This window comes from Sus scrofa, chromosome 2, assembly GCF_054392235.1.
Source record: "Sus scrofa isolate SSC_HxYL_T2T_F1_AM1 chromosome 2, Sscrofa_HxYL_maternal_Yorkshire_Landrace_v2.0, whole genome shotgun sequence".
Lineage (NCBI taxonomy): Eukaryota > Metazoa > Chordata > Mammalia > Artiodactyla > Suidae > Sus > Sus scrofa.
Window position 1 is genome coordinate 2,629,390 of NC_139384.1, and position 24,631 is coordinate 2,654,020.

Consider the following 24,631-nt stretch of genomic DNA (forward strand, 5'->3'; position numbering starts at 1 on the left):
GCTTCTGCCCAGCGCCTGTTCTGTGCCAGGAAGCTCAGGTTCAATCTTGGGGCCACCCTGGGAGTTTGTGTTTAGATCCCCACGCGACGGACAAGGAGACTGAGTTTGAGACTCGGGGGTGGGGGTGGGGGCGTCCAGCCCAGTTGCTGAGCTGCTGGGACAGTGGGAGGGGGGCTGGAATTGGAGCGATGTCTCAGCCTGGAATCCTAGTGACTCCCAGCTCATCAGCATCCTTCCCCAACCCGCCGTGGTGCCTCTGCTACAGTAGCGGCCAGGCGCCCTGGGAGGGGAGGCGGCCTCAGGCGAAAGGCACTGGGGGTGGGGAAGCAGCCCGCGCCCCAGGGCTCCCTCCTGGGCACCATCGCTGCACCTGCGCAAGGTGCCCCTCTGGTCCCAGGACGTCTCTTCTAGTCTAGAGGAGGCCCTGCCGTTTGGGGCAGTGAGTCTACGCGCCGGGGTCCCAGGCGGAGGCTGCAGGCTGAGGGCGGGGCGTCGCCAGGCTGGGGCTTCTCACGCGAGTTAAATAAAGTTGGTGTCGAGGACACAGGAGGCATGTAAAGCGGGTTTGGATTCTTGTTTCTTTTTTGTGACTTTCTCTTTTTTCAGTGGCACCCTTGCCGCCTAGGGAAGTTCCCGGGTTAGGGGTCAAATCAGAGCCGAAGCTGCCAGCCGACACCACAGCCACAGAAACACGGGATCCGAGCCGCATTTGTGACCTACAGCCCAGCTCACGGCAACACTGGATCCTTAACTCACCGATCGAGGCCAGGGATCGAACCTGCGTCCTCATGGATACGAGTCGGGTTCTTAACCTGCTGAGCCACAATGGGAACGCCTCCGTTTGTGACTTTCTGGCCAGAAGGGCAGCAGAATCTCAGCAGAAGCTGCTCTTCCTCCGTCAGAGTCTGCGGTGTAACAGGAGTCGTTTATTTCACTCCAGAAGGGTGGGTAGGGCGCCCCCTCCAGGGGGGAAATAGCCACGGACAAGGCAGGTTCTTTCCTCTCAACAGCCCGGTGAAGTATTTACCTGGTTTTCTCTTGTTCTTGTGTCTGTGCCAGTTTCGCTACAAGAAGCGGGTGTATAAACAGTCCAACCTGGACGAGAAGCAGCTGGCCAAGCTGCACACCAAGGTGAGCGAGAGGTGGCCGTCGCGAAGGCGTTCTGGGCGGTGACCTCATCTTCAGAGGGCAGGCAGCTCCGGGCAGAGGGTTCCCCTTGCTGCCGCCGGGCCCCACTGCACACCGCGCTGTCTCCTCTGGGGGAGGCAGACCCGTGAGGTGCCTGCGCAGAAGGGAAGCAGGGTCCCCGAGAGGGGAGGCTGGAGCCCTGCCTTCTGCTCCCCTCCTTCTGGGAGTTTCCCGGAGGAGGGGTGGCTGTTCTGGCTGAGCCATTGCTGCCACAACAGGGACAGCACTGAAGAGGTTTCTGCTGCGGCCACTCTGGTGGCTAAAGGCTGTTTAGACGACCTGCGTGGAGCTGAGATGCATGCGGGCAGCCAGGGAGAATTTCGGGCCCCACAGGACACCCGACTCCTCTGCCACTGGATTCCGCCTGGACAGGGATGTTTAGACTCCGAGCCTGGCACTTCCGAGTTTGGGTTTTTCGTCTTGGTTTGGTTTGGTTTTTTGGCTGCACCCATGGCATGCAGAAGTTCCCGGGCCAGGGATCAAACCTGAGCCACAGCCGTGACAGTGCCAGGTCCTTAACCCCCCAGGTCCTTAACCCCCCAGGCCACCAGGGAGCTCCCAGTTCTCCTTTTTTACCTCTGAGATGGAGACAAAAGCATGTTTGTGCGTCTGAAGAAAGGTCCATTAGTGAACAGCAAGGAAGCTGTCAAGTGAAACGGGGTGTGTCCTTTGTCCTTGGGTCCTTTTGGGTCCTTTTGGGTCCTTGGGTCCTTTTGGTCCCAGGATGTACGGAAAGAGTTTAGTGGAGACCCAGCCTGTGTCCATGAGCTGAAGGGTCCCAGGGCTTGTTTGCGGAGGGGTGTGGGTAGAGGCGGGAAGCGGGCCACTGAGGATGTGGGATTCACCAGTGGAAGCCTCTGGATGCTGCCATTCACGTCCTGTGGCCCAGGCTGTCCGCGAGATGGCCCAGAAGCCATTTCCTTGCAGAGGAGGTGGGCAGCCCGTTTGGGGTTGAGGCCCTGGTCGTCTCTGTCTCATGGGGAGTAATGTCACCCTCCCCTTGAATCGCTTGGTGACCCAGCACCCCTAATTCTGCCTCATGGTCACGGGGTTCCCCCAAGGGGGATTAAGAGCGAGTGGGGCCCTTTCGCACTCCATGGAGGCTGCCCCTTTGGAGATGAGGGGCCTTGGGCCTTGCTCGCCAGAGGTGAAAACAGTGGTTTTTCAAAGCAGTCTGGGTGGCTCATCCTTTTTTAAAAATTTTTACTTATTTGTGCGTTTATTTTTGATTTAGTGTTATATTAATTTCTGCTGTACAGCAGAGTGACCCATCACACATATACACACATTTCCTGTCTTAATTACCCTCCATCCTGGTCTCTCCCAGGAGACTGGATAGAGTTCCCTGTGCTGTGCAGCAGGGTCTCATTGCTTATCCATTCTACCTGTAACAGTTTGCATCTCCTAACCCCAAATGCCCCATCCATCCCGCCCCCTCCCCCTCCCGCTCGGCCACTACGAGTCTGTTCGCTGTGTCTGTGAGTCTGTTTCTGTTCTGCAGGTGAGTCTGTTTCGTTCTGCAGATAGGTTCGTTTGTGCTCTGGTTTAGATTCCCATCCAAGTGATATCATATGGTGCTTTTCTTCCTCTCTCTGACTTACTTCACCTAGTATGAGGATGTCTCGTTGCATCCACCTTGCTACGAATGGCATTATTTTCTCTTTATGGCTGAGTAATATTCCATTGTATGTCTGTACTATATCTTCTTAATCCAATCCTCTGTTAATGGACATTGAGGTTGTTTCCGTGTCTTGGCTCCTGTGAATAGGGCTGCCGTGAACATAGGGGTGCAGGTGTCATGCTTTTGAAAGTGAAGGTCCTGCGACTCTCGGCAGAGACAGAGATGATGGGAGATTTCTAGAACATTCATCCAGGACAGGCCGATTGCATTTGCCACCCACTGGCTTCCAGGCATGGCCCTGGGGTTCCAGACGCAGAACGACTCTGCCGTGGGGCCCGGGGAGGCAGGCAGCGGACCTCGTCGGGAGCCTTCCCGTGGCTCTGGAGGCACGTTCCTCTGTAAAGACAGGCTGGTTTTCCCCTTTCTCTTTAGGCCAATCTGAAAAAATGCATGGATCACGTCCAGCACCGGTCGGTGGAGAAGATCGTCAAGATGCTGGAACGCGGCCTGGACCCGAATTTCCATGACCTGGAGACTGGAGGTGAGACTTCAGGCCACCCCACTGAAGTGTAGGTTCAGGGAGAAAAAGTGATTCTGTCCTTCAGATTACAGCGCAGGCACAGCCTCGTGCTTTACTAGGGTTTTAACGTGTTTTTTCCCTCCTCTGGGATCTCGAGTTTGCTCCGCAGAATCTCCAGCAGCCAGCACGTGCCTGGCACAGAGCAGGTGCTCAGAGCTCACCCGAGTTGAGTGAGCGAGTGAATGAGTGACCACACGGGGGCGCTGTCGTGTCAGCCCTGGAAGAATTACACACAACATGAGCATGCGCGTGTATCCGTGTCTTGGCCCCGCTTCCTGGAAACCAAGTCCGTGGGGTCTCTGATCACATGGGGGGTAAAACCTTACCGGGCTCTCAGCCTCGCCCTGCGGACACTAGAGCTGGACAGTCCTTTCTTGTTGCCAACAGACACTCGTTTTTATTTACTTGTATCTTTTCTCTTTTTGTTTCCAGTTTTGTTGAAGCACAGTTGACACAAAACCTTGTATTAGTTTTAGGTGTACAACAGAATGATTTGACGGGTAAATATAACGGGAAATGATCAGACGCAGTGCATTTAGTTAAACTCCCCCCCCAACCTGTAGTTAGGCTTTTTTTTTTTTTTTTTTTTTTTTCTGGTGATGAAAACTTTTAGGATCTGCTCTCTTAGCAACGTTCAAGCACGTGACTCCGTATCACTAACTGTAGGCGTTGCGCTGGACGTGACATCGCCAGGACTTACCTTCCAACTGGAAGAGTTGGTACCTTTTGATCCCCGCCCTGCCCCACCCGGCTCACTCGCCCCCATCTCCTGCCTCTGGTAACCACCAGTCTGTGCAGTTTCTCTGAGTTCAGTTGTTTTAGATGCCATGGGTGAGTGAGCTCATTGGCGTCTGTCCTCTCCCTGACTCACTTCACACGGCATCGTGCTCTCAGGGTCCAGCCACAGTCTTGCACATGGCGGGATTTCCTTTTTCAGGGCTGAATATCATTCCAACGTGGGGCTGGCAGCTCTTTAAGGTAGGGGGTTGTCCTGTGCGTCGTAGGATGTTTGCAGCATCCCTGGCCTTCACCTTCAAATGCCAGCAACACTCCCTGCCCAGCTGTGGCCACCAAAGGTGCCTCCAGACATCGCACAATGTCCCTGAGGTGGGACGTGCCGTGTGAGCCTGTGCTGAGGTTAGGCTGCCATGAGAGCCGCGAGTGGCTCAGGTGAGGGTCTCCACGGCAACCCAGAGCGTTCGCCCAGGCAGGCAGGTTATGCTGAGCTGAGAGCGTTCATTCCTCTTGGACTCGTGAGTAGGGGCTGCCCTCCCCCGTCCCCTTGGGGTGGACGAACCCATCCTGTGCCATCGTCACACACCTGCGTCCAGCTCGCAGTCACCGAACCCACACCCGATGTGCTCGTTAGCTGAAGAATGAGTGTTCTCATCCTTCGTGGGGGCTCCTCCGAGCCCCGAGGCTGGGGGCAGGGCCACCCTGTGCTCATCCGGCCGTGCACGGGCGGCTGCGCCGTCGATGCCGTCTCCTAAATGTAACCGTGAGCCACGTGAGAGCAGGGCCGCCAGCGGCTGAGCTTCGGTGCCCGAGATGCCAAGGGACAGAACAGCTCACGTGTGTGCTTGGAGGGGGCAGAGCACGTGTGAGGGACGAGGCAGCGTGGGCGGGGGCCGAGCACAGAGGCCTGGCTGAAGATGAGCAGGTACCAGCCCAGGCGGACCCTTGGGGAGACAGGGAGGCCGAGAGTCTGTGTGCAGGGGACGAGGACAAGCTGGGCTCCCGGGCGCCCTGACCAGGCGGAGTGAAGCACAAGGCCGAGGTGGGGACCCTGCGAGGAAGACGCCTGGCCGTCCCTGCGGGGAGCCTGACTTCCAAGGTCAGGAGTGATGGGGCGAGGACCCCAGGGCCAGGAGAAGGGTGTGTGGCGGGTGGGGGCACGTGGCCCCTGCAGAGAGTCTGGCTGGGGGCCGGGCAGCTGTGGGGCTGCTTTGTCCGCAGGGGCAGCAGCCTTGGGGCAGGCAGCAGAGGTGGAGCCCATGGGAGTCTACGCAGAAGCTCTGAGCACCTGGGCGGGGTGGGCACGCAGAGAGCAGTGGTTCTGGCCCCTCGGTCTGCAGGCTGCTCTGAGCTCTGTCACCCGGGCTGGCTCCCAGCTTGTGAGGGAGCTGGGGGGGAGGTGCTCTGTCCATCACGACACGTAGGCTTTTTGGCCAACGGGTCCGGGACTCCTGAGCGTGGACTTGGGCCCTCAGGGGCAGTGGCGGACCTTTGGCCTGGGCTCCTGCCGGCCTGGCTCATCTGTGGTTGTTTCCAGGATTCCCTTTCCAGGCACGTCCCAGGCCTCCTCACCAGCCTGGTATGTTCTGGATTCCACGCGTTCGATGGCTGTTATTCCAGGACCGACCCTGCCTTAGCTTCTGGCAGCGCAGCAGCACAGACCTCAGGGTAGCCGGTTTCTCTTGGCCCTGCCTGGAGTGAAAGCCACAGCCCTTGTGGTGATGGACAGTGTCAGTGTGACAGCAGTGACAGCCAAGCAGCAGGGACCTGGGAAGGATAAGACCGAGGCCGAACCTTGTCCACTCGGCCCAGGCCTCGGACAGACTCGGCCGGGAGCAGTGCCCCGCAGGGAAGGTGGCATGGGGTTAAGTGGACGCTGGGGTTTCCTGGACTGTCTCCATGACGACAGCCTCTGGGCTCCTGATCAGGAAGCAGCAACGCTGAGAGAAGAAAGCGGAAACTCTTTTCCCTTCTAACCCGTGTGAAGTGACAGCGCAGAACGAGGGGCAGGCGTTCCGGCAAAGGCGCTGACCCAGGACGCGTCCCCGTCAGGTTGGCGGTCAAGTACAGGACAGGTGTCTCCCAGCGTCCTTGCTGCCGGCCTTCGCCCTGATCTCACTCACCCGGGGATCAACAGGGGGCAAACAGAGGGGTTGGTGGGGTTGGGTTCGGGTTTCGGTCTGGGCAGCTACATGAGGAATCATGGTTTATTTTCAGCTGCACATTTAAAACAGAATTACTGACCAGCTCGCCCTTGGTGGTTGTCAAGTGGTAGTTTTCTTCTTCGGTTTTGCTTCTTGTAGCTAATACTCCGTGTGAGACACAGCTTTCTCTGGCTCTCGCTCCCATGCTTTGAAATTAGCAGGCGTTATTTTTTAGAACGGTTTTAGGTTTATAGAAAATTCAGGAGAAAGAACAGGTTGGGGGTCCCATAACCACCTCTCCACCCCGGGCTCCCCGGTTGTAACATGTTGCATTAACATGGCTGTTCTTACACCAATGAATCAGAAGTGATACTTTTTTTTTTTTGATGGAAGTTCCTGGGCCCGGGATGGAATCGGAGCCGCAGCTGCAGCACTGCTGGACCCTTTTAACCCACTGCGCTGAGCTGGGGATTGAACCCGTACCTCTGCAGCAATCCGAGCCCTTGCAGTTGGGTTCTTAACCCACCGTGACACAGGGGAGCTCCGATACCTTGTTACATTATTGACAGACATTCACTTTACCATTCGGGCTGCCTGGCGGCTGAGCTTTAAGACTGTGTGTCAGGACCCAGATGCACCATGACAGCAGCATTGTAGGAGTTTCACTGCCGTAAAACCCCGTGCGTGTCTCTTCATCCCGCCGCCCCGACATCCTGGCAACCGCGGTTCTCTTCACTGTGTCCAGAACACTAGGTGGTTGGAATCACACAGTGTGTGGCCTGCTCGTGTGGGCTTCTTTCACTCCCTCGTGTGCATTGATGTTTCCTCCCTATCTTTTCATAGCTTGATAGCTCCTTTTCAGTGCTGAGTAATATTCCATTGCCTGGATGAACCATGCTTTATTTATCCAGCCACCTACTGAAGGGGATCTCAGTGGCTTCCAAGCTTTGACAATGATGCATAAAGCAGTTAGAAACATCTGTGTCCACGCTTTGGGGTGGGCAAAATTGACAGTGATCAGGCACATTGGGTTGTTTTTTTATTTGTTTTGCTTTTTTTTTTTTTTTTCATTTTAAAGGGCTGCACCCACAGCTTATAGAAATTCCCAGGGTAGGGGTCAAGTCAGAGCTGCAGTTGCCGGCCTACACCACGGCCAAGGCAACACTGAATCTTCAACCCACTAAGCGAGGCCAGGGATCGAATCTGCATCCTCATGGACACTAGTCAGATTTGTTTCCATTGTGCCACAAGGGGAACTCTCAGTGGCTTTTTTTAAGACTAAAAAAAAATACCTGCACAACGAGACAGAGGCTAAAGTGGTGCTGTGAAGGGGAACATTCTGAACCAGAGGCCGAGGGCGTCCCAGCCCCCCGGCGTCACTCACCACGTCTTGAGAATTTTCACTCCTGTCCCCAGCTTGGGGGGGAAGCCAACGGCTCTGGTTGAGGGGCAGGGGGGCGACCCTGCGGGACACAGAGAAAACGCTGGCAGGGACCCAGGCTCGGTGGAGAGGCGGTGCCTGACGTCGGAGGGGAAAGGCGCACCTCCCTTCTGGCCTGTGTCCACTCCACGGGGACAGCAGCCACAGGCTGGGGACACGTGAGTGTTAGGTGACGCGCATGACCCACGCGTGCCAGCAGTCAGCCGTGGGAGAGTCTCCAGAATGTTCCTCTGTCAGCGGCACAATGGAAACTCGGGACCTGTTTTCTTCTCGTGGACCCAGAGGGAGGACAGGGCGCTGCTGTGGGGACAGTCGGTCCTGTGACCGGCTTGTCCCAGTTTTCCCGGGATGACCTTGGTTTTTGTGCGGAGGGTCCACGTCCAAGAAGCCCTTGGTCCCAGACATGCTGGACCTTAGAGCGGTCCCCCAAGGAGTGACAGGGGCACTTAATAGTGACACCTGAGGCTAAACAAGGACCTACTGGGGCCAACGATGTGGCCAGGGCGTGGAGGCCCATCTGGCTCTGTCCTTGTGCTCCACGAGGCAGGTCCTCTGCGGGGCCAGTGTCCCTGGAGGAGCCGGGGGCTCTAAGAGTGGAGGTCGGATGCCAGGGGACCTCGAGGGAGGAGGCAGAGGCTGGCTGGCTTGCCCTCGGACCCCAGGACCTGGAGGCTGGCAGTAGGCTCCCTTCACATGTGCTGTGACTGGCGGGTCGTGGCCGTGACCGGGGCTGGTGCAGAGGGTCCTTGGCAGAGCTGCCCCCCCTTGACTCCAGATGCTGCGCCGTTGTCTCAGCAGCTCTGACAACCGCAGGATGTGTTTGTGTCTCAGAGACCCAGGCTGAGTTCTGTGACTTTCTCAAAAGCTACCCTGTGAGCTGCAGAATCTGGCTGGAAACCAGGCTTTGCATCCGGAGCAGAGAGTTGAATGCGGTTTCCTTCCTGAGCCTAGGACGTGCCAGGGGGCTTATGCCCACGTGCACGGTTCTCCGGCCTCCTGGTGAGGCTCCAGGACCTGCGTGGGACGTGGCGACACTTCTGGATGGAGGGTTGCACAGGAGATAATTAAATCCAAGAGGAATGACCTGTCAAATGAAAACAAAGCAGCTCCTGTTACTCCAGCCGCCCGCCTGGTACTGTCCCGATGGAAACTTCATTGGGCGATGATGAAAGTGGCAGAAAGAAACAGACTCACCCCTGGGGTCTCGCCTCGTCTCCTGTTCTGGTCGGAACCTCTGGGACAAGACGGGTGGAATTTCAAGCCCGGAAAAAAAAAGTGAAACTAACGACTCAAACAAAACTTAGGGCTTTTATTTTGCACAGTCTTCCTACACTTGAAAGCAGCCCAGGTGCGCCAGAAGCAGGGCTGTAATAAAGCGAGAGACATCTTTCAGCCCTTGAAGCGTCGTGATGAGAAGCCGGAAAGAGAATATGCATTGACTGGGCCGCTTTTGCATCTGCGATGAGTCTGGGCTTCATTTATAAGATCCAGCTTTGCCATTCATTTCTGGGCTGATGTTTGTCATCCAGGCTGAGAGGTCCCTGCAGCCAGGTTCCTGGGGAGCCCTGCCCAGCTCCCACATGGCCCAATTAGTGGGTTTCTCCGACGCCAGGTCCCTGTCCACTGATGGTGCCCTTTGGTCCACAGCCTGCTGTCCTGTCATAGCCCTGAGGGGAGTCCTGATGGGAAACGCCCCAGAAATAGCAGCACCTTGGGGACACAGACCTGGGACCCTGTGAACATCCGTCTGCAGGGGGTCCGAGACGCACAAATGACCCAGTGCCGTGGGGTCAGCCTGAGGGCCGAGGAGCCAGCGGCTCCAGAGATGTCTGGGGGCCTCTGGCCTTTGGGGTGCAGTCCTTGATACAAAGACGTCTTTTTTTTTTTTTTCAGGACCACACCTGAGGCATATGGAGGTTCCCAGGCTAGGGGTCGAATCCGAGCTACAGCTGCTACCCTCCACCACAACCACAGCCACAGCCACGCGGGATCCGAGCCGCGTCTGCGACCTACACCGCAGCTCATGGCCACACCAGATCCTTAACCCACGGAGCGAGGCCAGGGATCCGACGCCCACCTCGTGGATCCTAGCTGTGTTTGTTTCTGCTGCGCCCTGATAGGAACTCCTCTTTCTGCTTTCTTGATGGTGTATTTTGTTGTGGAAGAGTTTTAAATTTCGATAACATCTCTCTATTTTTCTTTTGTGGCTTGTGTTTTGGGTTTCGTATGTAAAAAATAGCGCCTGAGCTAATGTCATGAGGATTTGAGCCTATGTGGAAGTCTGGTTGACCCAGCACCACTTGTTTAAAAGACTCTTAGTTTCCCCATGGTCCTACAGACTTGTAAATAAAGAGATAGACCCTCGGGCGGTGGGGGGGGAACACACCACCATTTTTCTTGGTTCACTTGTTACCAATCAGACACCTGATAAAGTGGAAGCACAGCGCCCTAGGTCCCCGTGTTGGGACTCGCTGTCTGTGAGTTACCTGGGCATCTCGTGAGACTGTCCACCTTGATTCTGTCGCTCTTGTGCTGGGGCCAAGATTTTGCATGTCTTTCTTTCTTTTTTCCTTTTTAGGGCCGCACCTGTGGCATATGGAGGTTCCCAGGCTAGGGGTCGAATCCGAGCTGGAGCTGCTGGCCTACACCACTGTCACAGCCCGGCCTCACCAGATCTGAGCTGCATCTACGGCCTCCGCTGTAGCTTGTGGCAATGCCAGATCCTCAATCCACTGAGCGAAGCCAGGGATCAAACCCCCATCCTCACAGAGACCACGTCAGGTCCTTAACCCACGGAGCCTCAACGGACACTCCCGATTTTGTATTTCTAACCACGCGCCGCCATCCACAGAATGCATTTGAATTAGCGGGTGGTTAGGGCAGTGGTTCTCAAACTCGGCTGCGTGTTAAACAGCGCTCAGGGATGTTGTCACAACACTAATCCTGGGGTCACGCTCCACACCCATGAAGTGGGTGTCTGAGGGTGGGGCCGCGGGGTGTCACTGTGCCGTCAAGGTTTCGAGGCAGTGTCTTCCAGCAAAGCGTGCCTCTCGGACCTCCGGGGTCACTCTTAGCGGAGCAGGACCTCAGCCCTTCTGGGAATGGAGCCCGAGCACCCTGTGCATTAAGCAGCTCCGTGCCTGAGTCACAGGGGCCGAAGTCTGAGAAGCACGGTTCTGGGTCATGAGGAAGAAATCCCCAAACCCCCGTTTCTTCTCGCTGGACCCTGGGAATTTTGAGGTTTGGCTGAGGTCACTGGAGGTTCAGCAAGTCCGGTCACAAATGGCTTTTGCTGGAGTTTCCGTCGTGGCTCGGGGAAACCAATCTGACTAGTATCCATGAGGACGCAGGTTCAATTCCTGGCCTTGCTTCAGTGGGCTAAGGATCCAGCACTGCTGTGAGCTGTGGTGCAGGCTGGCAGCTACAGCTCTGACTCAGACTCTAACCTGGGACCCTCCATATGCCGCGGGTGCAGCCCTATTCAAAACAAAACAAAACAAGGACAAATGGCTTTTGCTGACCTTCCCGGTCCGAAAAGTTTCCTGGGTCACTGTCCAGAGCCCTGCATTTTGGATGTTGTGTTTTAGAGCTGCATGTTTGAATCTGATGGATTGTTTTAGGAAAATGAGGGTGTATTTATGTGAGTGAAGACAGGAGCCCCGATTCTGCAGTGACGCTGGCCTCTCGGGTGTCTCGTGGGGGATCTATTTCCAGGTGAAGCTGATGCGATGATTCTACTTGTGCTGTCACCGTGGGTCCTTTGCCCCCTCAGGCGACGTCTGTTTAAAGTCACGGCCTCCTGTGGGCTGAGCCAGGGCTCAGACTGGGGAAGCCGCACCGCATGGGGTTCAGGGCTTCTGTAAGAGCTGAGCCCAGACTGGAACTCGAAGGAAGGTTCCAGCCCCAGAGCCAGGGCCTTCCCACCTGGGTCTGGGGTGAGCCGGACAGGTGCAGGGGGTGGGCGGGGGTCATCTCTCAATTAGGAGTAATGCAGGGATGGGCTTTATATTCAGTTGCGGGTTAATTATTTACTAAGATAAACGGAGTGCACGGTGTGTGCTGCCTTGTTCAGCTTGAGCTCAAATAGTAAAATCCCTCTGTTTAACTCATCTCTGTCTGTGCATAGGTTCGAATCTCTGTCTGTCTGTCCTCCTACCCACCCCCTCCCTCCCTCCCGTCCGCTCTCATGTCTACCCCCCCATCCCTCTGTCTACCTGAGGGTCCGTCTGTCTTGTAATAGCTTAGGGAGGCTTGCCCCCTTCTCCCCCAGAATAGCCACAGTCCCCAGCATAGGGCAGAGCGCTTAGGAGGTCTGCACGTGCTTAATTATCTCACCTGTCCTGCATCCTGGGTGCACCGTCTCTTGCTAAGAAAGAACGTCACATGGGGTCGTGCTGGAGGTCACCCAGCCTTCTGGTAGCAGAGCTGGGCTGCGCTGTCTTTATGGCTCCCCCGGTCTTTCCCAGACCTGGGCTGGCACACACTCCCAGCTGCAGGGGGTGGCCGCTGTCCCACCCCCGCATAGCCTCCTGCCACCTGCCCTTCTGCCTCCTCCAAGAGGACAGACCTGAAGCCATGTCGCGAGTGCCCTCCTGCCATGCTTCTAGGGACCTCCCATCCTCCCACCCGAAAGCCTTCTTTTCAAGGTGCGTCCTGGTCACTCCCGGAGCCAGAGCGCCTCCAGGCAGTTCCCAGGTCAAAGGGAATTCGGTCTTCAAAGTCCTCTCCAAAGATGAGAGGGACTGGTCCACGTTTGAGGTTATGCTTGTGTATTTTTTTAAAAAACTGAAGAAATTTCGAAATGCAAAAGCAGAGAAGGATTTTCAAGGCGCCCCGGTGCCAGGTGACGGTCACTTTGCAGCGCGCGTTGGAGGGATCGCACGGTACCCGGCTGCGCAGACGGGGCGGCCCCGCCCGGACACCGGTGTGCAGCTGCCTGAGGGGCATCTTCTGGGTGCCCTCCCAGCCGCCCACATGGGGTCTCATTGGACGCCCTCTTCCTGAACGTGAGCTGCAAGCCGGGGGTTCTTCTGACCCTGTCAGGGTGGGTCCTGGCTGGGTCTGAGAAGGGTTTGCTTCTCGTCTGCTCCATTTCACGTCTCTGTCTGTTATTGGAAGAGGGCCTCTGGAACCTTCTAGAAGCAACACCTGTCACTCCGTGCCCCTGGATGTCCAATGGGTGGCGGTCCCGTCTCGTTCATGAGACGCAGCCCGTCAACAGGGTGTCTCCTCTGCTCCACCTGCTCACGTGGCCAGAGCCGGCCTGAGGGTCTGTGATACCCAACTGCGCCATGCCCTGCCACCTCTGAGACCGCGTTCTCATTGTACGGTGATGCTGAGGTCATCAGGGTATGAAAATAGTGCCGCGTAAACACTTTGGACCCCTTGCTTTTCCACTGGCCACGTGCAGACGGCCAGATCAGAAAGAAAAACTAGAATCGTTTGGAAGGCTGACCTTGCCCGAGAAGCCATCAGCCCCAATGTGCGCTGACATCAAACTCCAGGAGCTGCGGGAAGAACTTGACGTTGGCGGGTGGTGGCTGGCGGCTCCTGACGGCCCCCATCCTTGACGCCCTCCTCTGGTCTCCCTCACGCACCACCCTCCCGCAGTGTCCCTTCCATGCCAGGCCCCAGGCCCCACCCTGCCTCCCCTGGGCAAGAGGCTCTCTCTGGGTTTGCTTCTCGTCTGCCCCATTTCACGTCTCTGCCCGTGTTCCCCGCTGGCCTTGCCTCCCAAATACCCGTCCCGTGTCACGCTTTCCTGGCCTTTGTCTTCTGCGTAGGGCATGTCCACTTCATACCGTGGTCCCTTAGTTGTCCCAGAAAACTCCGAATTTCTAACCTCCTTGCATGAGAATGTGGTTCTGGCAGGCACCCTGCAGAGTGCGGCAGAGGCACTCGTGAGCCCCGTATTATTTCTCTCGGGAGAGAACTATAAACTGCATCTTACACAGGGAGTTCCTGTTGTGGCGCAGCAGAAACGGATTCGACAGGGAACCATAAGGTTGCGGGTTCGACCCCTGGCCTCATTCAGTGGGTTAAGGATCTGGCATTGCCGTGAGCTGTGGTGTAGGTCAGAGATGTGGCTCAGATCCTGCGTTGCTGTGGCTGTGGTGTAGGCCGGTGGCTGTAGCTCCGATTGGACTCCTGGCTTGGGAACTTCCATATGCCACAGGTGTGGCCCTAAAAAGCAAAACCAAAAACAAAACCAAACTGCATCTTACACAGACTCCCGGGGGGGGGGTCTGCCTACTCCACACCCGTTACCAGGAGCAGCTAAAGCCCCACATCTCACCACGAAAGTCAAGGCACCGAGGGATTCCAAGAGCGAGTTTTAAAAGCACTCGAGCCGTGCCCATGTATGGATAAATAAGTGTAGGAATTAAAACTGGATGGGAGTCATCTCAATTCGTAATGAAGTTGCCTTTTCTGGGGAGGGAGGGTGGGGTGACCGCCATGGGTGGTCAGAGGGAACTTGGCCCCAGGAAAGACACCCCAGTTCTCTCACTCGCGCAATGTGCTTGAAGACAGAACAACTCGTGTTTCTGGGTCGTGATGCTCCTTCCTGTCTGTGCTCTAAGAGCCTCTCCAACGAGCCACATCAGAGTAACACGCTCTGCTCGACGGGGATGGCGGGTGCGCGAGGGCAGCTGAGGGAGAGCGGAGGTGTCTGAGGGCGAGACCGACAGCCACCTGCAGACGGGTCCAGGGCCGTCGGTGCCTTGTCCCCACCCCCTGGGCGTCTGCTCCGCCTCACCAGTGGGTCCTGCCTTGCGCTGGCCCCGGCCCATCACAGTGACTGTCCGGGGTCCCTGCTCACCCAGGTGGAGATCCCTATGACTCTGTGTCTTGTTTATGTTACACTCCAGCAGCTCAACCTCTGGCATCTACCAAGGTACCCACAGGTGTCGTGAAATGAAATGAGGTGAGGCAGGTGTCTGCCTTTCTGTTCTTCAATGGCAACCTTGACACATCCTCCTCCTGCAGGGAGTGTTGGCTGGGGCTGCAGGATGCTGTGTGCTCAGGGCAGCGGCAGCAGGGGTGGCGTCTTGGACTCAGAGCCCAGAGGCGATGACATTGAGCCCTGGCTCCGTCCCCACGTCACTGCCATCATCACTAGGGTTGCCAGAGCCATGCTAATTGGGGTCAGCAGGTGGCTGGGAGCCCTGATGCCCTGGGGTCAGTTGTCAATCTCAATTTGGAATGTTTGAACTTGGCTAAGTGTGTGTGTGTGGCGGGCGGGGGGGAGGGTGTTGATGGGACCTGGTTACCTTTCCCCAAGAGCTGCTTCTAACATGCGTGCATTTGGGCCCCTAGAGACTCCCCTGACCTTGGCCGCACAGCTGGACGACCCCGTGGAGGTGATCAAAGCCCTCAGAAACGGCGGGGCCCACCTGGACTTCCGAGCCAAAGATGGCATGACAGCGCTGCACAAAGCCGCCCGAGCCAGGAACCTGATGGCTCTGAAGGTACACACGGGCCCTGCCTCACACAGTGATGTCCCCTCGTCCTACCCCTGCGTCTGCCCTGTCCCCCTTCCCCACCCACAGCGGCCACCTGAGGGCACCCCAGATCCGGTTCCAAAGGGAGCTTGAATGTGCCGTCTGGTCCCCCTCCCCCTCCTTGCTGTAGTTGTTCTTAGAATCTGGTTCACATAGGTCATCTTCCCTCTGTCTCTGCCAAAGGGATGTATTTGCAGCTGAAACCCACCTCCCTCCACGGGCCCCTAGGCTCATCTCTGCCTCTGCTGCCCCGACACTGAAAGCAGATGCTCGGGCATGCCCCCGCCCCCCATCTTCCTCCGCCCACCCAATTCCAGTGTGCCCTTCCTGCCCTGTCTCTGTGCCCGTGGAGCACTGCACAGCAGGGTGCATGCCCCAAACCCGCTTTCTGCCAGGGCCCTGGTGAGGAAGGGAGGGGACCCAGTGCTGTGGCAGTGGCCCCCAAGGTGGTACTTCTCTGTAAAGTTATGGATTTCTCAACCTCTTGGCAGCGGCGCTCACCAGCTGGCTCCCGCGGAAATCCGTGTTGGAGACGAGGCTTGCTCGTTTCACCACCTTCAGGATGCACACGTGATGCCTTACACTGTACTTTTACGTGCAAAATAATACACCTTTTTCCTGAAAATGTTGCCTTCCCGGTACTGCTCTCCCCTGGTCCAGCAGGGCGGAAGGAGGCAGTGCCGGAGCGCCACGTGTACAGAAGGCCTCTGGGTCTCCCAGTCGTGTAAGCTCGTGTGCATGCCTGGCACCAGGTGGCCCAACGTTTGGTGTTTTTTTTCAGACCCTCCTGGAGCTGGGAGCGTCTCCGGATTACAAGGACAGTTACGGCCTGACGCCACTGTATCACACGGCTGTCGTCGGGGGCGACCCCTGCTGCTGTGAGCTGCTGCTCCACGAGCACGCGGCCGTGAGCTGCAAGGATGAGAACGGCTGGCACGAGATCCACCAGGTGCGCGGGGCTCGCCCCTCCCCCGCTATCCCGATGGGCAGGGCTAGGGCGGTGGCTCCAGATGCCCACCGTCCCAGGTACACCGATAGAGCATGGGACCAGGTGCTTCCTGCGCACAGGGGCCCCAGCGCGGGGCCCAGTCCCCCTGGCCAAGGCGCGGGTTTCTCAGGTGCCCCCTGCAGTGGGGTTGGGAGAGTGCTGGCGGCAGTTGGGTAGAAGCCGAATCCACCTTCGGGACGGATGATGAGGAGTGTTTAATGGGCGAGAGCAGGGAGAGGAGACGGACTTCCTGGAAGCAGGGAGGGCGAGGCCAGGAGGAGGCAGCCTGGCGGCCGCTGTGTCACAAAGGGATTCCCTCGGCGAAGGAGAACCCCGCCGCTCTTCCTCCTGCACTCCCATTGGCTGAGCCCCGCCAGAGCCAGCCAATCAGGGAGCCCCCTGATGCAGGCCTGGCAGTCAGGGTCTCCCCGTGGAGGAGAGTGGACGTGGGAGAACAGACGGGGTCTCCACCCAGGCGGTCAAGGGAAGAGGCTCTGACAGTCTCTTGCTCGGTGTTTATGTTTCGGTGACTTTCCTTGCCTCTCGCGCCATGTGTCCAGTTTCACACATACGAGTGTGTATTTCTGTTCCCCCTGGTGTTTTACGTTGGCGGGGTGGGCTGGGCAGGACCCTGCCTTCGATGTAGCCTCAGATCCGCCCAGAGCCGCGCGCCTGCTTCCGCAGGGGACAGTCATCCTTAGTGTGGAGTTGCCACCCGTTCCACTGGAAACTTATTACTAGGCTCTTGGCTGCTTTCCACGTTGCTGCTCCCGAACTGAGCAACAAGCTAGGGACCTTGTGTACAGACACCTTCGAATAGCTGGGGCATGTCTTGGGGAGAGAATTTGGGGCCCGGGCGCGAGGCTGGGGTTTTTCAGCAGCGGCCAGATGCGCCCCCTGGGGGCGGCACCAGCCTGCATCCTTCCAGGGCCGCTGAAACAGGAAGGCAAAAATCCGTTGGAGAATGAAGACTTGCCAGCCCGGATTTCGCGCTGGCAGATCCCATGTTCTGTGATGCTGTCTTTTGGGTTCAGATTCATCTTGTGAAAACATGGTGTTCCCAGGGGAGGCATGGGCCGTGGAGTGGTGTCATTTGCTCTCAGAGGAGGCACGTGTGTCTCTCAGCAGAGGGCAGGGTCAGTTACGGGGGGAGTGAGGTTGCAAAGGGTCTGAAAGTGGGGGACGATGGGCAGAGCTGAAGTGTGGGTGCCCAGGCTCTGGACATCCACCGCCACCACCAGCCACCTGGCTGTGGGCCTCACCCATCAGGAGGCTCTGGGGGTCTGCCTCCTTTAACTCAGCCCAGCCAACAGGTGCTGGGACCCCAGTAGGCCTGGGACTGAGACCCTGACTGTCACAGATACTCAGCTTCCCATAACTGCTCGTGATCTGTGGCTTTGGGTTCCAGGTGGCCACTGTGAGCCACTTAGCCAAGGCCCCTGGCATTGCAGCCACACTGCAGGCCCGCCCCCACCTGCTGGCACAGGTGTCCCTTCCTGTGTGCAGCACCTGCCAGGCTCCCTCAGTGTCTGGGACACCAAACCCAGAGGTGACCAGAAACGGCCTGCCCTCTGGGCTTTAGGTCCTGAGGGGGAGCCATCGGGAGACAAAGACGCCCACGTCTGTGGGTTCGTGCCCATGTGTGGAGCAGCCTTGGCCATGGTGCTCTCTGGGTTCAGGCAGTGACCGGGTTGGGGCAGGGCAGGGTGCCCCAGGTAGCCGGGCTCTGTGCCTCTGCTTATCTCTGCCCGTGGCTGCTCTTGGCCGTCAGCTCCGCCACGATCACTAAAGGGTCACGGCTGTCGCCATACCTGGGCTCACTGAGGATGTGAAAGAGAAGAGTTTCAGGCTCCACCAGCGACTCCCGAGGGGGAGTCCCAGCCCTGCCGGCGTGAGCAGCCCCAGGGCCACTGCACTCCCCAGGGGACCTGTATGGAAGGGGGAGGTGCAGGACCAGGCGCAGCCCCCCGAGGACAGTGCTGAGGATCGGAGTGCCCGTCCGCCTCAGGACCCTCAGGGTCTCTGCGTAACAGCTGCTGGGCCAGGGTACGAGGCCGAGTCTGAGAGGACAGGGACAGGGCGGCTGCCCCCCGACCCATTCCCCGGGCCCCTCCAAAGGAAGAGCACGTCTCATGTTCCAGGGCATGATGCCTGGGAGATAGTCCCCCACCTTTGGGAAAGAAGTGTCCAGGGCGCAGAGACTTTTAATTTTAATTCTTTGATGCCTGACCCCTCCGCAGAGGTGACAGGAGCCAACTGTGTACAGGGCCTGGGCGCCAGACCGTCCTCCGTGGAAACACCTGCATTGTATTTTTTTTCTAGAGTTGTCCGCCCTTCGGACATTGTAACTTTGGCTGTTTGACCAAGTTTTTTGCCCTTTGACCTCCTCCAAAAAATGTGAAGTCAGGTTAAAATGCCCTTCAATTGGGATTTGAAAGGGATGCAGGGAGAAGGGTTTGCCCCAAACGCTTAAGTGGCATTTGGGCAGTGTCTGAGACCCCGGGGGCTGCGGGGCCTGGACCACTGCAGGCACAGGGCCGGCGTCCTGGGTGGTGGCGCAGAGACCTCAGCCCTTTGCTGACACAGATGGGAGTTTTATCGGCTCATTTTGGGCGAATCCTGAGGGCTGCTGTGTTTCCACATGCTGGGCATCTGCTCCTAAGCCCATCTGTTAAAATGTAGGTTTTTCTACTAGTGAGGCCTGGTGAGACCAACCCTGGTGAGGCTGTCAGTGAGAAGACCCCAGGAGGAGGGGGCTGGCCACGTGGGGGAGGCAAAGGCGGGGGTGTGTGCCGGACACTTTCCTGTGGTTTTCGAGGGCAGGAAGCAGGCTGAGTCACGGCCGTGGCTGGGACTGCCCGGTTGTCTGGGACTTGACCCTGGGGGTCAGGACAGAGTGGGAGCCCCTGAGCATGGGAGCTGAGAGCTGAGGGGTCCAGGAGGACTCTGCACGGTGGGCTCCCGTTTGAAGCTGTGCTCATGGCAGGGTCCTTTTCCATTGCGGGGAATCAGCTCTCCGCGACAGGGCAGCCCCTCCCATGCCAGCAAGACCCCGGATACCAGAGCATCAGAAACACAGAACACAAGAAAAATGCCCCTGTGTCCCTGGGCAGGGCAGCTCCAGGCTCCCAACCTTGGCGAGTCCTCTGGGTTCCGTTTCCTCCTCCCCTCACCCCCTCCCGCCTCAACCAGGCCAACATCTCACCCCGTTTCTCACAGGGGTGACCTCAGCCTCCCTCATCTAATCCAGGTGACAGTCGTGGCCACCTCACCTGCCTCTTGGGACAGCCTCCTTGAGATGGAGGGTGACCGTGTGTGTTGGGGCCTGGGGGGTACCTTCTGCAGTGCCAGTTCTGTGTGGTGAATTCAGCCCCTGAGACCCGCTGTGCGGACTCTGAGCACCCAGCACCAAAACCCCTCAACCTCCGGGGCCTCCGCCCCCGCGGGGGGGCCCGCATGTGGAGCCTGTAGGCTTCAAACCAGTTGTCCTGTCCTGCTTCCCAAGTCAGACGTCAGGGTCCGTCCACCGCCCTCTAGTGGCCGGTTTCTTTTTCTCGAAAGTCCAGCGGAAGCACCTGCCGTCCTCCCCAGCGCTGCTGCGGCGGGCAGATGCAGGGGCTTAGTGAGGACCCTGGGACAGGGCTGCCCCCACCCCATTATCATCTCCGTCAGGACTCACAGTCACCCAGCAAACGCTGTCCCCACCATCTTTTCACGCCCCTCCAGCCCCCCTCGCAGACACCTGCTGGTCTCCAAGTGAGCCGCGCCCGGAAAGGGTGAGTGACCTGCCCGAGGCCACAGGCCGGCACTGCCGGGCTCACTTCCAGCGCAGCTCCTGCCAGGAGCCTGCATCATTGTCCGGCCTCCAGGGCGTTCAGGCAGAGGCCACCCCTCAGATGACAGCGCACTTGCGGCAGAAGGAAGCAGATAGAGGGTCGACGAGGTTGCATCGCCCAGATCCTGGCCCTGCCCTCTGGGAGAAGCACCTCGGAGTTTCTGGCCCCTTGGTGTGGCCCGACAGCTCTGTCCCAGCCACTGGCGCCCCATCCTCCCAGGGATCCCCAGCGCCCGCGGCCAGGCCCGCTCACAGCTGCGGAGGCGGGAGGCGGCTTGCGCTGCTTTCTGGGGCCTCGCCTGAGGCTGGTGTTTAATTGCTTAGGGAGGCTTTCAGATCAGCCCCCAGGCCCTGCGGTTGGAGGTGCCGCCCCCTGCAGGCTGACTTTGGAATAGCGCTCTTTTGAACAGCTCTCTGCAAGCCGTGTTAAATTTATGTGTTCCCCTAAATTTTTTTTTTCATTACAAAAGACATACCTGCTCAACATGGGGTTCTTTAAAAATATGAAGAAGCATGAGGAAATAAGTGAAAAACACCCAAATGCATTCCCACAGCCCAGGAACATGGTGGGTCAGGTGAGGGGGCATTCACCTGCGTGCCTAGCACCCTAGCTCCCACCTGAGGAGCGGTGGGTTTGGCTGTCTCAGGACTCCAGAATGTGTTACTGGTGAGGCCAAGGGCCCTAGAGAGGATGGCCATCCCTAGTGAGAGGACAGTGCTTGGTGAAGGAGCTGGCCCCAGCTCTCGGCACCTTGTGCCCTTGGGACTGGCCCACGTGGGGGCGGGGGGCGCATTGTGGGCTCTTCCTCTTTCCCAGATTCTATCTGATTCTATTGGGGGGGTAGGTGGGATTCCCCCTCCTGCTGTGGGTAGAGTGTATTCCGGCCGAAGTGTCAACACAGCCTGGGGTTGCAAAACCCCCTCAATGTGGCCTGAGTCCCCTGAGGCTCAGAGGTACCCTCTCGGAGCTTCCTTGCTAATCTCTAAAGAGTGATCATTCGTAGAGCTCTGCAGATAGTTAAATGATGCACTGACTGCAGCGCCTGGCCTCTAAGAAATGCTCAATAAATGCCGGCCACACCCCTACCATCATCACCACCTGGCCACGCCTCCATTCTCACCATCGTCATCTCACCACGCCCCCAGCCTCTCACCTGGCCTGTCGCCATCCTCACCATCATCGTCATTATCATGTGACCACACCCCTGGCCTCACTGTCTTCTGGCCACGCCCCAGCCTCACCGTCATCTTCTGGCCACGCCCCCATCGCATCTCATTATCCTTTGGCCACACCCTCATCGCATCTCATTATCCTTTGGCCACGCCCCCATCATCACTGTCCTCCTCCTCCTCCTCCTTCTCAGGCCCTGTCTGGCTTTGTCTCTAAGAAATGATACTTGAAGTTCCCGTCGTAGCTCAGCGGTAAACGAATCCGACTAGGAACCATGAGGTTTCGGGTTCGATCCCTGGCCTCGCTCCGTGGGTTAAGGATCCGGCGTTGCCGTGAGCTGTGGTGTGGGTCGCAGACACGGCTCGGATCCCATGTTGCTGTGGCTGTGGCGTAGGCCGGCGGCTACAGCTCCCGTTCGACCCCTAGCCTGGGAACCTCCATATGCCGTGGGTGTGACACTCGAAAAGACAAAAAAAAAAAAAAAAAAAAGGAAAAAGAAAAAAGAAATGATACTTGACAGAGAGCAGCTTCACCAATTTGCTCACAGGCCTTCACGTAGATCTCATTTGATTTCTGCGGCAATTTTGTAGAGGACATTTTTATCATTTGGTCTTAATTTTGTTAGTAGCTGCTGTTTCATTTTCAAAGGAGGAGTTTTAACCTTAAGGAGATTACGGTTTGGGGCCACTGTTCCTTCCCCTCCCTCTCTCACCCGGCCCACCTCCGCCCACCTCCGCTCACCGTCCACCGTCAGCCCTGGGTCCAAGTCCTTGGTGGTTTCCCTGACGCCACAGTCAGGGGACAGGCCTCTGGGGGGTTCCCTGCTGGCGCTCAATCACAGCAGGGTGTGAGGTTTGCGGGGGTGCTGCACGCTGACTCTTCTGCTGTCGTATCTCCAGTTCGTGTTATAATGCACATGCTGTAGGAGAAGTGCCTTAAGTGTGATGCGGACTTAAATAATTTTGCTGGTGGCACAGAACCACACAGAAGCATTTGCAGTGCAGTGAACTCCCCATTGCTCTAACTGCATCACACAACCTCAGGGGGCGCTGTTTCACTGGCTGTAAATGCAGGCTTGGAGATTTATTACAACAGGTGTCCAGCAGGTGGCAGTGATGTGCTTGAAGGGAGGAGCACCCTGTCCCCTAATTGTTACCAGTGATGGGGAGACACTCAGCCTACGTGGGTGAATCCCAAATCTCAAATCCCAAATTTTGTAGGGAAGCTCCTCCAAATACACGTGCCTGGGAAATCTGCAGGCAATAGGTGTGGATTTTCCAGGCGTGTCTCAGAAGAAATGAGATGCTGCAGGCGTGGAAGAGGGTGCTGTGTTGTTTCATAGTCTCGTTTCTCTCTGACCTCTGTCAACCCTTTTAATCTGTCTCTCCAGGGCCAGAAAGCACAGCCCTCTTTTCAAAAAAAAAAAAAGGGAAGGCACTCTCCTGTGGCTCCGAAGCTTAAGGACCTAACATTGTCTCTGTGACAATGGGTGAAGGATCCGGCGTTGTCACAAGCTGCAGCATAGGTCCCACACGTGGCTCAGATCCCGTGTTGCCATGGCTGTGGTGTAGGGTGGCAGCAGCAGCTCCAATAGGACCCCTAGCCTGGGAACTTCCGTATGCCACAGGGTGCAGCTATAAAAACATGTATCTTGGCAGGGGATAAATTCTTACTCTGGTAAGCTTTGGGGTCTATGTGTCAGGCGAGCACTAATTTCTTTTCTTTTTTAATTGTACACATGACTCTTCCCATTTCACCCTTACGGAAGAGTTGCAAGAAGAGGCTTCCCTTCTCCCCGTCCCTCGGGGACCACGTCGGAGCTTCACCCATTGTCCCCGTCATGGCCCTGGGAGTAAAAGGGTCCGTTTGGGACCCTGTGGGAACCCTTTCACCCGGGAGGGTTCATCAGTCTTTCTCTCGAGTCTCCCAAGGGGACTCTCCTGAAGCTTACAGGGCGGTCATTTTGGAGACTGTCCCCAGTTTGGGTTTGCCCGGTGTTTCCGATAGTGACAGGCAGGATGTGGCTCTTGCCAGGACTCACGGAGACAGGTGTGTTCCCGGCCACGCGTCCTGTCAGCCGACTCGCCTTTTAGGGTGGTATTGACCTTGGCCACCTGATCAGGTGAAATCTGCCAGGTGTTTCGCCGTAGTTCCTGCCTCCTTTCGTAGTTAGTGTGTTGTGAGAGCTTTCGACTACTTAGAAAACCCTCGTCCCATCCTCCTCTTGCTTTCTTCTGAAGATTCCAACACATACGTAATAAACTTCATGTGACAAAAGGGATGCGAGTTTTAGAGCCTGAGTATTTCTTGCCTGAATTAAACCATTAATTGCTAGACAGAGATTTGTGACTCCCAGCCTTGTTTCTCCCACTAATGAGTTGGCTTTCTGTTATCAGGAAAAGCCTTTTTTTTTTTTTCTTGTTTATTTAGGCATTTATTTACAGCAGTGTGGTTTTGTGAGTTTCTAGTTTCTGTTTCTACAACAGGTGATGCTCCGTTCACGTTGTCTCGCTTCAGGTCGGTGGGAGCCCCTGGAGAAGGGCCTTTTCGAGCACTCTCTTTCCTTCTGCTCGACAAAGGATTCCACGCTCCTCTGGTTCTTTTCCTGCCTCAGCACTGGGATCAGCCATTTCTGTAAGGAGCCCTGGTGTGTTTGAGAATAGAGTGGTACCTAGAGCCCAAGAGCCGGGTGTGAAGTGTGCTCACTGGCCCTGGGCTGCCGCCACTCCCAGGCCCCCTCAGCGGCGGGAGTTTGGAACCTGTTTCCGTGTCTGTCCAGGTGTGCACACACATTTTCTTTCTTTTGTGGGATGGTGGGGGATTTTATTTCTGTTTCGGCGCGTGTCTGAACTTTCTGGTTTTGTTTGTTTTCCAGCAGTAGACTTGGAGGAGGAGGGTGGGATGGGAGGAAGTCCTGGAGGGGGGTCCGTTCCCAGACCGTCTGGAGGGAACGGCTCTATTTACTCTCTTCGGCTGATCGTCTGGTGACCCTTGGTGAGGACAGGGTGGCACCATCCCGGTGATGTGACATAAAGCCTCACAACTTCAGACGAGCCAGGGGAAGGGGGATGATGAATCTGGACTGACTGCTACATGTTTTCACACTAACACAGCTCCCTTATTGACTACAGGACAATGAAATTTAACAGAACAGAGTCTAGCCTCCTGGAAGTCCTTTGCAGAGAGCGCATGAGCCAGGGGTCCTTCCTGTCATGGAATAAAAATGCCAACTCAGACTGTGGTTTAAGGGGAAAGTTAAAATCATGCCTCAGCTTAGGTCCTGACAAGCCCAGGCATAGTCGTAGCTGAGCAGGGATCCCAGGGGTCACAGTGGCCGTGTGTGTGTGGTGGGGGGGGGGGGTGAAGTTTTTCTCCTCCCCTTGGCTCCCAAGCTGCCTTTCCTCTGTAGCTCTGGGCTTCTGTGAC

General features: G+C 57.0%; 1 protein-coding gene across 13 annotated transcripts in view; it reads left to right on the forward strand.

Moving 5' to 3' along the window:
• Positions 1-24,631, forward strand: part of SHANK2 (SH3 and multiple ankyrin repeat domains 2) — a 513,576-nt gene that overhangs the window by 96,273 nt on the left and 392,672 nt on the right. For all 13 annotated transcript variants that reach the window (XM_085010449.1, XM_085010452.1, XM_085010454.1 and 10 more), the window contains exons 6-9: positions 1,060-1,131; positions 3,242-3,350; positions 15,027-15,178; positions 15,993-16,160. In XM_085010449.1, the coding sequence (XP_084866575.1) occupies positions 1,060-1,131; positions 3,242-3,350; positions 15,027-15,178; positions 15,993-16,160 (501 nt within the window). The remainder of the gene's footprint in view (positions 1-1,059; positions 1,132-3,241; positions 3,351-15,026; positions 15,179-15,992; positions 16,161-24,631) is intronic.